General features: G+C 41.8%; 1 protein-coding gene across 1 annotated transcript in view; it reads right to left on the reverse strand.

Moving 5' to 3' along the window:
- SLC9A9 (solute carrier family 9 member A9) overlaps positions 1-11,462 on the reverse strand; it is a 257,643-nt gene extending 246,181 nt beyond the window's left edge. The window contains exon 1 of the mRNA XM_053390193.1: positions 10,883-11,462. Coding sequence (XP_053246168.1) covers positions 10,883-11,057 — 175 coding nt within the window. The 5' untranslated portion in view covers positions 11,058-11,462. The remainder of the gene's footprint in view (positions 1-10,882) is intronic.
- Between the last annotated feature and the right edge of the window lie 222 nt (positions 11,463-11,684).

An 11,684-nucleotide genomic window follows, 5' to 3' on the forward strand; every position in this document is an offset into this window, starting at 1 on the left:
AAAGCGAGATGAGTGCTACAACCCCAGAATCGGCCACAACTGGACCTAATGGTCAGGGGTCCCTTTACCTTTACCTATGGTTGGCTAGAACTTGCTTCTGCTTTCTGGAGGCTTACCTTGCCATCAGATCCAGTTATAATCCTGTTTGGACTTCCTGCTTCATGATATACCTCATAAAGGGGGTTTGTACATACATTCAAAGACAGTTAATTCAGTGAAAGACAAAGCTGCTTTTTGTGTAAAAAGAATTGAACATGACACGGCTTTTTGGGGGCTCCCTACTGACTTTTGAACTCTTTGCAGAAACATTATTGGGAGCTTTTCACGTCTCTCTTCCTTCCTCCACCACAGAAAAAACAGGAAACTTGCATCTGGACAGTTCACATCGCAAGAGTCATTATTCGGTCTGTTAAAAACGTTTTAGATGAATCAGCAACAAAGTGTTTGTTAACACTCCCACCCTCCTCTCAGGTTTTGCAATAGGCCAAGTCTATTGAAAATTTCTGTGCACTCATGAAAAATGATGAGAATCAGTTTTCAGTTGTTAAAGAAGCTGTGTTCTTAGCATCATGAAGGTAAAATAAAAAGCTGGGAAACAGGAGCCCTTAAAATGCAATGTTGAAGTAAATAAGTCTTTAAAAACCTACTTACATAAATGTCTGATAAAGGCTTGGTTGCCTCAATCATTGCAGAAGATTGGGGAAATCACTATAACAGAGTCAGTTTAACTGGCAGCTTAAAAGTAGCATAATTACTTTTGTGTTCCAGCAGGGAATCATATCATAAATGGCCTCTGCTGTGGAGCAGATAATATTCACTAACAGTAGGCTTCACATTTTAGTGAGATTTGCAAATTATATAAAAGAAGGTGGCCTACACATCCGTTAAGGGAATTTATTAGAGCCTGTACAAGTTTTCTCACTTGTGCTATGTTTACTTCCATCTACCATGTCTGGAACAGCAGTTTTTGGGTGGGCACTTATATGCATCCCTGTTAATTTAGAAATGAATACCATAATTTTAATAGAAATACAATCCATCTCACCATTGTGAAGACTGTGTCCAGGTGAGCTGTGGACATCAGGCACCACCAACATGGAGTTTTCCCAAACAAGACCATGGAGGATTAGAGTTGTAGGGCACTATGTTGGCTACTTCTGCAAGATACTGCCATATTATGCAATCACAACCCTAGTAGCTCCTTCCTGGGAGCACACAGTGCTCTGTAGTTGTAGTGAGAGTGGGACACACCTATTCCAAATGGATCTTAAATGCCTTTGATCATTTCCTAGCACTGAAAGTGGTCTGCAGCAGAGACAATAGAGGAGAGACGAGTAAGCCCAGCAGATGTTCTTAATCAATATTGTCAGGTCACTAATGGAGCTCTTGACCTTTTGCAGCACTCAGAGGAACAAACAGAGATACAATTAATGTCTGAGGATTCAAAAATTAACAAAAGCCTCCAATGAGAGTCTATTAGAGCCCATTGCAGCAGCACTGTTCCCCACTCTGCATATTATAGGAACAATTAAAGCAAGTTCAAAGAACATCACAGCCTGACACCTCCCCCACCCACCCCCAAAATTGTTTGAGGTTAGGAATGCCATCAGCTTTGGTTGCAAATTTCCAAGTCCCCATACAGCAGCTTTGGTTGCAAATTTCCAAGTCCCCATACAGCAAAACAAGGAGATCCCCCAAAACGGAGTAGGACTGGCAAACCACATTTTGGAAACAAGTGTTGTAATACACATTCCCATCTAAAGAGGGCACCACTGATCAGGGTGGCTAAACTTCAGGCTCTTAAGCCGCAATATTTAAGCATGCTTACATGGAAGGGCTTTTCAAGTCAAAGACACCGCGGGCCAATCTACATCTTAAGAAAATTCATGTTGCACAATCCTCCTGAGTATGTATACTAACTGCAGGCTGCAAGTGGAAGATCACATGTTTGAATGCTCTCTATGAAAAGAAAAGAAGAACTGAGAAGCCCTTCCTGCGTGTGGAAATCTGATCTCTTTAGGAAGTGCAATCTATGATGCAAGCGCCACCAAGGACAAGATTCTGTATCCTTCTAGTTTCTCCAGAATGAAAAACTGGGAGAAAGCAGACCTTCCCCCATGGATCTAAGAAGACCTTATGAGAGGAGCGCTCCCTTCAATATGTAAGGCACAGGCCATATCCTGGCCAACATTTCCTGCAGTGCCCTCCTGTAGAGAGATCACACTTTAAAACAAATAGTCAGCAAAATTAAAAGAATGTTCGTTGTGAAGAGACTGCTTGGTTAATGTATAATCTATTTGCAAGAGATGCTGAAGCACCCCAAATATCTTGTTTGTAAACTGATTTTTTTTTTGCATTTTCTATTAAGCCACAGTTCTACAACTAAATGCAGAAATATCTTCAAGCAATTCTTGCCCACTGAAGGCACAAAGTGCTGGATGTGCCTTCATCTTTTTTGTATTGTCGTAGAATGGGAGCTGAAAGAAAAAAACCTAGGCCAGCAATAAGCAGTACTGGCAAAGCTGTACTGTGAAGATGATCCATTCTCTTGTGAACGTCAGATCAGATCAAAGGCCTATCTAGTCCAGCATGCTGTTTCCCCCAATAGTGAACCAGATGCCTATGGAAAGCAGAAAAGCTGGAGATAAGGGCAATAATCATCTCCCACTAGTGATCTCCAGCAACTGGTGTCCAGAAGTATGCTGCCTCTGACCTTGGAGGTATCATATAAATACCATGAATAGTCTTATCCTCTGTGCATTTGTTACATGTGCTACACACACCCACCCCTTCAGTGCTTTTTAAAAAAAAAAAAAAAAAGTGCCAGTACTTTTTTTGGGGGGGACGCAGGTGGCGCTGTGGGTAAAACCTCAGTGCCTAGGACTTGCCAATTGTATGGTCGGCGGTTCGAATCCCCGCAGCGGGGTGAGCTCCCGTCATTCGGTCCCAGCTCCTGCCCACCTAGCAGTTCGAAAGCACCCCTTAGTGCAAGTAGATAAATAGGTACCACTTTATAGCGGGAAGGTAAATGGCGTTTCCGTGTGCTGCGCTGGTGCTGGCTTGCCAGTGCAGCTTCGTCACACTGGCCATGTGACCCGGAAGTGTCTCCGGACAGCGCTGGCCCCCGGCCTCTTAAGCGAGATGGGCGCGCAACCCCAGAGTCGGTCACAACTGGCCCGTACTGGCAGGGGTACCTTTACCTTTACCTTACTTATTTTTTTAATAAAAGTGCTGTGGATGCCAGCACAAAATGGCTCCCATAGACACGATCAGTCACTGTGAATCACATTGATAGCAAATTCAGTTCCTTGAAGGCCAATCAGCATGTAGCCAAAACAATGTAAGTGCACAGGGGGAGTTTTCAGGGTCTTGGGGGAGGCCCTAAAGTTTGCAGAAGTGCAAAAAAATGAAAATATCTTTAGAAGGGAGGGGGAAACTGGGGGTGGGGGAGAACCACAAAAACAGCCCAGTGTGGACTGAGCATGGCATGCTCACTGTTGCAGGTGGAGAACTGTTAAACCAGGAGAGCAGGGACATGGATTGGGTTCATCTGGTACAGGATTCTCCTGAGCAGAAACACTCCCCACATTGCAACGTTTTGTTGCAGGTTCCACTGAAATCTCCCTCAATGAAATTGAGAAGAATGAACAGAGACACCGAAATCTCATGAAAACTGGGATAATGCTGGAGTCGTAACTGAGGTGCCCTGGGATCTGACATTACCTTTGTAGTTCAGGATGAAGGTGTAGTACAAAGTTGACAATTGGCATGTACAGCATGAAAGCATTCTTACATTGTATTGCCACTGGGATGAAAGCATGGGAAGGTAGAACCAGAGTGATTTGACTGCCTCTTTTTTATTATTACAGTGGTACCTTGGTTTACAAACTTAATTCGTTCCAGAAGTCCGTTCTTAAATCAAAGCGTTCTTAAACCAAGGCGTGCTTTCCCATAGCAGTGGGGGACTCAATTTACAAATGGAACACACTCAACAGGAAGCAAAACATGTTCTTATTCCAAGGCAAATTTCACAAACCAAAACACCTACTTCTGGGTTTGCAGCGTTCTTAATCCAAGTTGTTCATAAACTAAGCTGTTCTTAAACCAAGGTACCACTGTATAGTCAGAAGCCTGAATGTAAAAGGAGATTTCAGATTAGGAGAAGCAGGAACCGTTTTTGCCGGGTTGTTCACATTCTGTATTCATTCATAATGCTGTATTGATACTTGTCTTATTCTGGGAAGAAAGGATGACTGGTCTTTTTTCGGGGGGGGGGTTAAAAAATCCATGCTGCATCTTGGGTAAGTTTGTTGCTTTTATATCAGTTCTGAATGTTGGAGGACAGCAATAAAGTTAAGTCTGTAAAAGGTAAAAGGCAAAGGACCCCTGGACGGTTAAGTCCAGTTATAGGGGTGCGTCGTTCATCTGGTTTTTAAGGCCAAGGGAGCCATTGGTTGTCCACAGACAGCTTTCTGGGTCATGTGGCAAGCAGGACTAAACCACTTCTGGCACAACGGGACACCATGATGAGTGCCAGAGCACGGTAGCTATTTATGTATTTGCACTGATATGCTTTCGAAATGCCAGGTTGGCAGAAGCTAGGACAGAGCAACAGAAGCTCACCCAGTTGCACAGATTTGAACTCCTGACCTTCCAATTAGCAAGCTCAAGAGGCTCAGTGGTTTAAACCACAGCGTCACCCACACCACACAGTTAAGTCTGTAGACTGCAGCCTTTCACCAAAAAGAGAACTTCTAAGCGAAAAAACTTCTCATCAGCCACTGTGTTAGAAGAGGAAATGTTTGGCTATATACCCAAAAGAAGAGTGCTTAGAAAACCTTTTAGAAGACTTAGGACTGAATGGGATGGGTTGGGTTAGGTATAAATAACAAATAATTATTATTTGAAAAAGACTGAACAGTTGAAATGGATGTATAACCGTTTGTTCCTTGATATTATTGTTCATTGTCCTATTTTTAACACAATGAAGATGTTGACCCAATGTGTGGCAGCTGTGAAAAAGGCAAATTTCATGCTAGGGAACATTAGGAAAAGAACTGAAAATAGAACTGCTGATATCATAGTGCCGTTATACAAATTGAACACATTTGGAGTACTTTGCGCAATCCTGGTCAGCTCGCCACAGAAATGATATTGTGGAATTGGAAAAGGTTCAGAAAGGGGCAACCAGAATGATCAAGAGAATGGAATAACTCCTCTGTAAAGAAAACTTGCAGCATTTGGAACTCCTTAAGTTTAGAGAAAAGGCAACTTGGAAGTGACATGATAGAATACATGCATTGCATGCAGACAGGGAATAGAAAAAGGTTCTCCCTGCTCTGTCATCACACTGTAACTCCTGGACATCTAACAAAGCTGAATGTTGGAAGATTCTGGACAGATTAAACAAGAACTTCTTCACACAGTCCACAATTAAACTATGGAACTATGGTAGGCAGTGATGCCTACCGATTTGGATGGCTTTAAAAGAGGATTGGATAAATTCATGGTGGGTAAAGCTATCAGCTTGTATATTTCCATCGAGGAGATTCACTGTTCTTTCACATGTGTTACTGACACTGAGAAAACACCTGCAGCCCAGACCCAGCTGAACTGGATTAAACCCTGAGATAACACAAGGCCTCTGCAACACTTTACCCTGGTATTTTCTGAGCTTTATGGCAGAGGGTCTAATCTATTCTAAGGTATCCAGAAGGTCTGACTTAGAATAATTGAGAAAGAAATTCTGCGAATGGTGGAGGGGGAGAGGGATTGGTTTTGCCTTGCAGTCATTTCTGAACAGCAGATATTTTAACTCTACTATCCTATTTCCAAAGAGAAAGATAAGTTACTGCCCAACTACTACATGGGAGTGAATGATCCGCAGATGCATTTCTCTGTCATGACTTTGACCGAGTGCAAGCATTCCACTTTGAAGCAAAGAGCTGAACTCCTTTTTCATGCTCGCTTTAGTGGTTGATGAGTTACAGACGTGAACTTTGAAAGGCTGCATCCTTTCCTTCCTGTTTCAAACTTCTGCATGCACTTAAACCACACACACATTGTTATACACGATGAGAAGCTGCGTATGAGTCTGTTATGCACATATCCAGTTTGCAATCAATGACATTTATTTGCGTCCATGTGGTTGAGGCAGCAGCTTCATCTTACGTTCTTATATTACATAGTGAGATGTTAGAGTGTGGCAAAATATGATTTGATAGACACAGAATTAGGAAGCTGTGAACTAAGCTTAGAAGTGCCTACGGGGAGATTCACATAAGCATATCTTTAATAGGATTGATGCAACTGTTACATGTTGCCTGAAATTTCCAGCTATCATGGATAGCCTTTTTTCAACAAGTTCAAGCAGCACCAATCAATGAAACTTCACATGTGATCATCACGTTGTACCGTGTTTGTGTGTACAGTCATGCTTCGTGTTGCGTTCCGCTCTTGTTACGGACTTTCAGCTTACGAACACGGCAAACTCAGAAGTGTTTACTTCTGTGACATTAACATATGAGAGTGCTGGAGGTGAAATAGTTAAACAGGTTACCCAATCAGAACCCAGGGGGGTGGAGTCAGAGGGAGTATAAAACCAACTCTGGGAGGGGTAAAGGGGGGAGTTCATTGGGAGTTGGGTGGTTGGTTGGAGTGGGAGTGAATTGGGATAGAGTCTGGGGGTAGGTTGAGTTAGTGTAGCAAAATAAGCTGAGCCAAGAACAGTTAGGAGCTAGGAAGACAAGTAAATATCTGAGAGGTGGTTTAGTGAGTGAGAGCAGGTAGCAGAAGTTATAGGTCCGGATAGGCAGCCCATGATTGTAATTGACTGAGACCGTTTATGAAACCACACACTTGTTAAACTGCAATAAATAAACAGAAGTTTATGTTCCAGCTTAACCCTGACTGGACTCAGTAATTTACCAGGTAGGGCATGGGTGGTGGCAGCGGGAAATATAGTGGAGGCACAGGGATCAATAGACGGTGAAACATCCGGGGACCCTGTGTGATCACCACAACTTCCGGGTTCGCCGCCTGCGCATGCGCAGAAGCAATCTGTGCACTTCACGCATGTGAAGATGCGCTTGATCGCGCCGCACACATGTGCAGAAGAGGCACTCTAGTTGTGGAAATGGATTAAGTCTGCAACTAGAGGTACCACTGTATACTGGATCCAGAAGATGCCCCAGCATTGTTGCAAGGTGAGCAGCATGTCTTGCTCCAGAGATGAGACTCAGCTCCACATTCAGTACTGCTACAGCAACTGCCAATGGCTCTGAAGCATGCATATTCTCTTTAGGATATATGACTCAGCACTGGCGTGCCAATGGCTTCTGAGATGCAAAAGGAAGTGAGGAAGTTGGTGGTTTCTTATGTAGTACTCAAAAGGGATTTCAGTCCAGCTTATTCACCAGCACCAGTGTAAGGCTATACCGGTAAGAAGAAGCACATGGGTGTTAGAGGTTTAAATGTCCAAGTGAGGCAGAGCAGTATCAGGGCTTTATCCCATTGCTTGCCTAAGTTAGGATAATGCTTTAGCTGCAGTTGCCACTGCACAAATAGTACTGATGATGGACAACATAGGATTGGGCTATAAGTACCATTTTTGTATCATGCAAAATTCAGATTCAGGCACCCGATTCATCCAAGCATGGTGCTATGATTTCGAGGTGTATTCTGTGTATGCATTTACAGCCTTTGGGGGATCCATTGCAGCAGCAATCCATAGTGCAGCCAAAGTGCAAAGGGACTGAGATGATAAATTCTCTCTTGTGTAAAAAGAAAAATAGGGCAGCGTTAATGGCTGCTCACAATGGGGAAATTACCCAATAGGGTTCATGAATATTTCAGAGAGGCTGCAAAACATGAATGCAACCCACAGCCACTCTAAATAGGTCATAGAGTTTAAAAATAAAAAAATGAAAATGAACAAACATCCCTAAGTAATGCTTCACGAGAGTGCAAATTCAACAATCCCATCAGTTAACTAATAGCCTTTTTGTTCAAAAATCACAATGTGCCAAACATAAAATGTATGATGCGTTTTATTAAAATTGGCATTACAGTGGTACCTTGATTTAAGAACAGTCCAGTTTAAGAATGATTTGGGTTACGAACTCCACAAAACCAGAAATAGTGTTCCAGTTTGAGAACTTTACCTCGGCCTCAGAACGGAATCAGAATGGTGGAAGGGCACCTGTGGTGGGAGGCCTCATTAGGGAAAGCATGCCTCTGTTTAAGAACAGTTTCGGTTTAAGAACGGACTTCTGGCATGGATTAAGTTCGTAAACAGAGGTACCACTGTACTTTGTTAAAAGAGAATCAGAATAAAAGGAAGAGAATAAGATGTATCAATAGCAGCTTTTGAATTGTAAACACACAGGCATTTGACATCAGACTTTGATGCAAGCCACTTACTCCAGAACAGTTCTGAACTTTTCACAGAGGTTATGCCAGGATGCATCATGTTGTGGACTTTAGCCTTGGGCAATGATCTTGCTGTGCTCTCTTACCACCCATTTATAGAAAGCAGAGTACAGGCTGGCTGCTGCAAGGCTCCTCTTTCTTTCCTGACACACCACCACTGTGTATCCGGTGCCCTGACCATGTACTTCCTGCGAACATATGCTGGGAGTCTAGAGAAAATGTAGCTGTTGAAAGGTGTCTTGCAGAACTCTGCTGGATGCACGTGACCTGGCTGCACAGCAGACCAATAATCAGGTGCACAACAGGTGAGAAAGAGGTACGGTGAGAAAGAAGAGATTATGCCCAAATCCTATGACAGCCACCATGTGCCCTTCTCTCTGTTTATGGAAGCATGGCAGTTTATGCAGCATGACAGGCAAAATATAAAATAAAGCATCATGCTTCTCTCATATTATCCTACCAGTAAGCTCTAAATTTCATTGTTCGGTAAATTCAACAACATTATCAAAAGCCATTACTCAGTCTCTACCATTGACCAATCTGAAACAGCTGCATGTACATATACACCCAGCTTTCAACAATTTCCCTTTCTATCCCCTGAACTTATTTTGCTACTTCAGTCAGGAAATGAACTATATAGGTCAAACCTGCCACAGGAGCGGAAAGCATTTTTATTTTATTTTATTAAGGTTCAAAATGAATTTGTTTCCTTGACAATTTTATAGCGATGGTAACTACAACATGGGGGTTCTTGAATGGACTTTCCACACACACATAGGCTACATTCAGATGTGGGGTTTTTATTGTATCAGTTTTACTGGCTCTGATGCTATTGCTTCTGTCCTGTTTCCCAACATTCCTTTTACATTGCAGTACCTGTTGCATTATAGAACTGTGGTTTCTTTATTGATATATTGCCATGTCGTGCTAAATTTTAAGTGGTGGGGATATCACCCCAAATGTCATCACATGAAATTGCAATGCAAAACACCCACAATTTTCCAAGTTAACCAAGTTCCTAATGGGGTTTTCTTTTTCTAGAAACAACACAGAAATGAGTGCTAAACTTTCACTGGATTTCCATAAGTGGCTTTCACATCATGTGACAGATCACGTAAAACGTGGAAGTGATCAGGCAAGGAAAAGTCAGGAAAACTGAATAATGTGATGTCTGAAGGTAATCATAGTCACTAATTATCCTTTTCACTCCATGTTAACACATAGTTTGTTATAAAAGTGTCAGGTATATTGATACATTTCAGTCCGTTTTCTTTTGCCCAGACTGTATTTTTACTCAGTTCTGTAGGCTTGCTTGTTGATTTTTTTTTTACTTAATGCTGATAGTACTTAAAGCTGAATGGATTATGATTATTCCTTCAGTGTTATCTCTGGCTTCACAGGAGCAAAGTGAAGGGTTAATGCATTAACTGAGTCAGTGTTTTTAAAGGCAGGCAAACTTTTAATGCATCCTGGCAGGGCTCTGAATTCCTAATGCATGAACGCTGATGCTGTTATTAAAACTGCAGAGTTCCTATAGAGTGCAATTATTATGTTTGCTCTGTAAACTATGGGATTATTGTCTGTTTCAGTAGGGTTATAGCAAGGCCAACAGTGTGTGAGCAAGATGTTGCTATTTGCAAAAGATTGTGTCTCTACCCGGCGAAAGTAAAACTGAACATAAGAACACACACAAAAAGTCCCCTTCCTATCACAGGTGATATATAGCACATTCATTACCCAGCATGTGGTTTCCTAACTGTGGAGCTCACAGAAAGTCCTTCTTACACACATGGCTCGCATATGAAACTCAAGAAAACCCACATAAAGAAGAATGTAAACTACAGGATTCAAGATGGGGTAAAAACTCCTGAGGACAGCTTTTAGAGTGTCTCATTTTTCACAACCTATTAAAATGAAAAAGGGGAAAAGAGCCCTGCAAAAACAACAACCGAGAGCTAAGCTTGTTGAAACTACATCCAACAGAGGGGCTGGACCCAGGAGGATTCTCCCAGGTTCTCTAATAAAGACTCAACTGTGCTCCCATCTGGCATATTGGTAGTGAGATTTCACCCAAGTCTATTCAGCATAGTCCTATGAAAAATAATCTCTTTAAACCAGTCCGGCACTCGCAGGAAACAAACAAATGTTTTGGAGATGTGATATGCTCAATGAAGCCCGCTTTGCTGACAATGTGCTCATGACATTTACTTCCTTGACAAGTGATCCTTGAGCTATTCCATATGAGAGCGAGAGAAAGAGAAAGAGAGAGAGGAAAAGAGAGAAAGGAGGGTGGATTGCATTTGTTATTTTACGGCACAGTTCAATGGGCTTGTGACTTTTAAATTAATGCATCTCCTCATTTAGGGTTTTGTAAGCACTTTGAGCTCAAGTGTCTAATTAGGTACATTATGCAACAAGTTTAAAAAACGGCAAGGCACAACTTTAGACTCACCATAAACCATGGCGCCTCCCGTTTCATGCAAAAAGCGGAATCGGTGGTTTTTAAACAGCCAAATGGTGAGTATCGTAAGGATGAGCAAGAAGTTAAAGACCAGCAGCTCCAAAGCACCCTGGTGATAAAAGTGGTCCTCATCTTTCACTGACCCTAATTTCCTTGGCTTCTCCATTTCATCGCTATTTGTTTTCAATACTCTCCAATGACTCCGCAGAATTAGCTGAAAAATGCCATACTAAAGAAAACTTGAGACGTTAAATCCTGAATGGCTGCTTTGGTAAAAGAAAGCCTAGACAGCACTGAAATTCACAACAAACACATCTGCTTTATTTGCAGCCTCTCAGCAAACTGCCACAGCATCTGAATTCAGCTGGATTCTGGTTACAACTTCCTGTTTCCCTCTTAAAGCTGTCCTGTCTCATTTTTTATCTTGAGGTTGCATCACTGTAGTGTCTTTTACTGGGGTGTGTCTTGATGGCTTTCTCTTCTGCAAATGATTTTTTGTTGTTAAAAAAAAAAGAGGGAGAAAGGGTTCACACATTAAAAGGTAACAAAGTTTAAACAAGTGCCATCATTAATTATAAGGGTGTGCTTTTAAGCAAAAAGAGTTGCCACTCTGTGTTTTAATGATTTATTATCTTTGCTTATTTTGTTTTGTTCATGAATTGCTTCTCTGGGTACATCCCAAAGCAATTCAGAATAGAAGGTTCATAAAAAAACATTCACTATAAAATAAATTTCAAATCAAATACAGATACAGAGTAGAATAAGAATCTCCATTTTAAAAACTTGTTGAAAA

Source organism: Podarcis raffonei, chromosome 5 (assembly GCF_027172205.1).
Source record: "Podarcis raffonei isolate rPodRaf1 chromosome 5, rPodRaf1.pri, whole genome shotgun sequence".
Classification (NCBI taxonomy): Eukaryota; Metazoa; Chordata; class Lepidosauria; order Squamata; family Lacertidae; genus Podarcis; species Podarcis raffonei.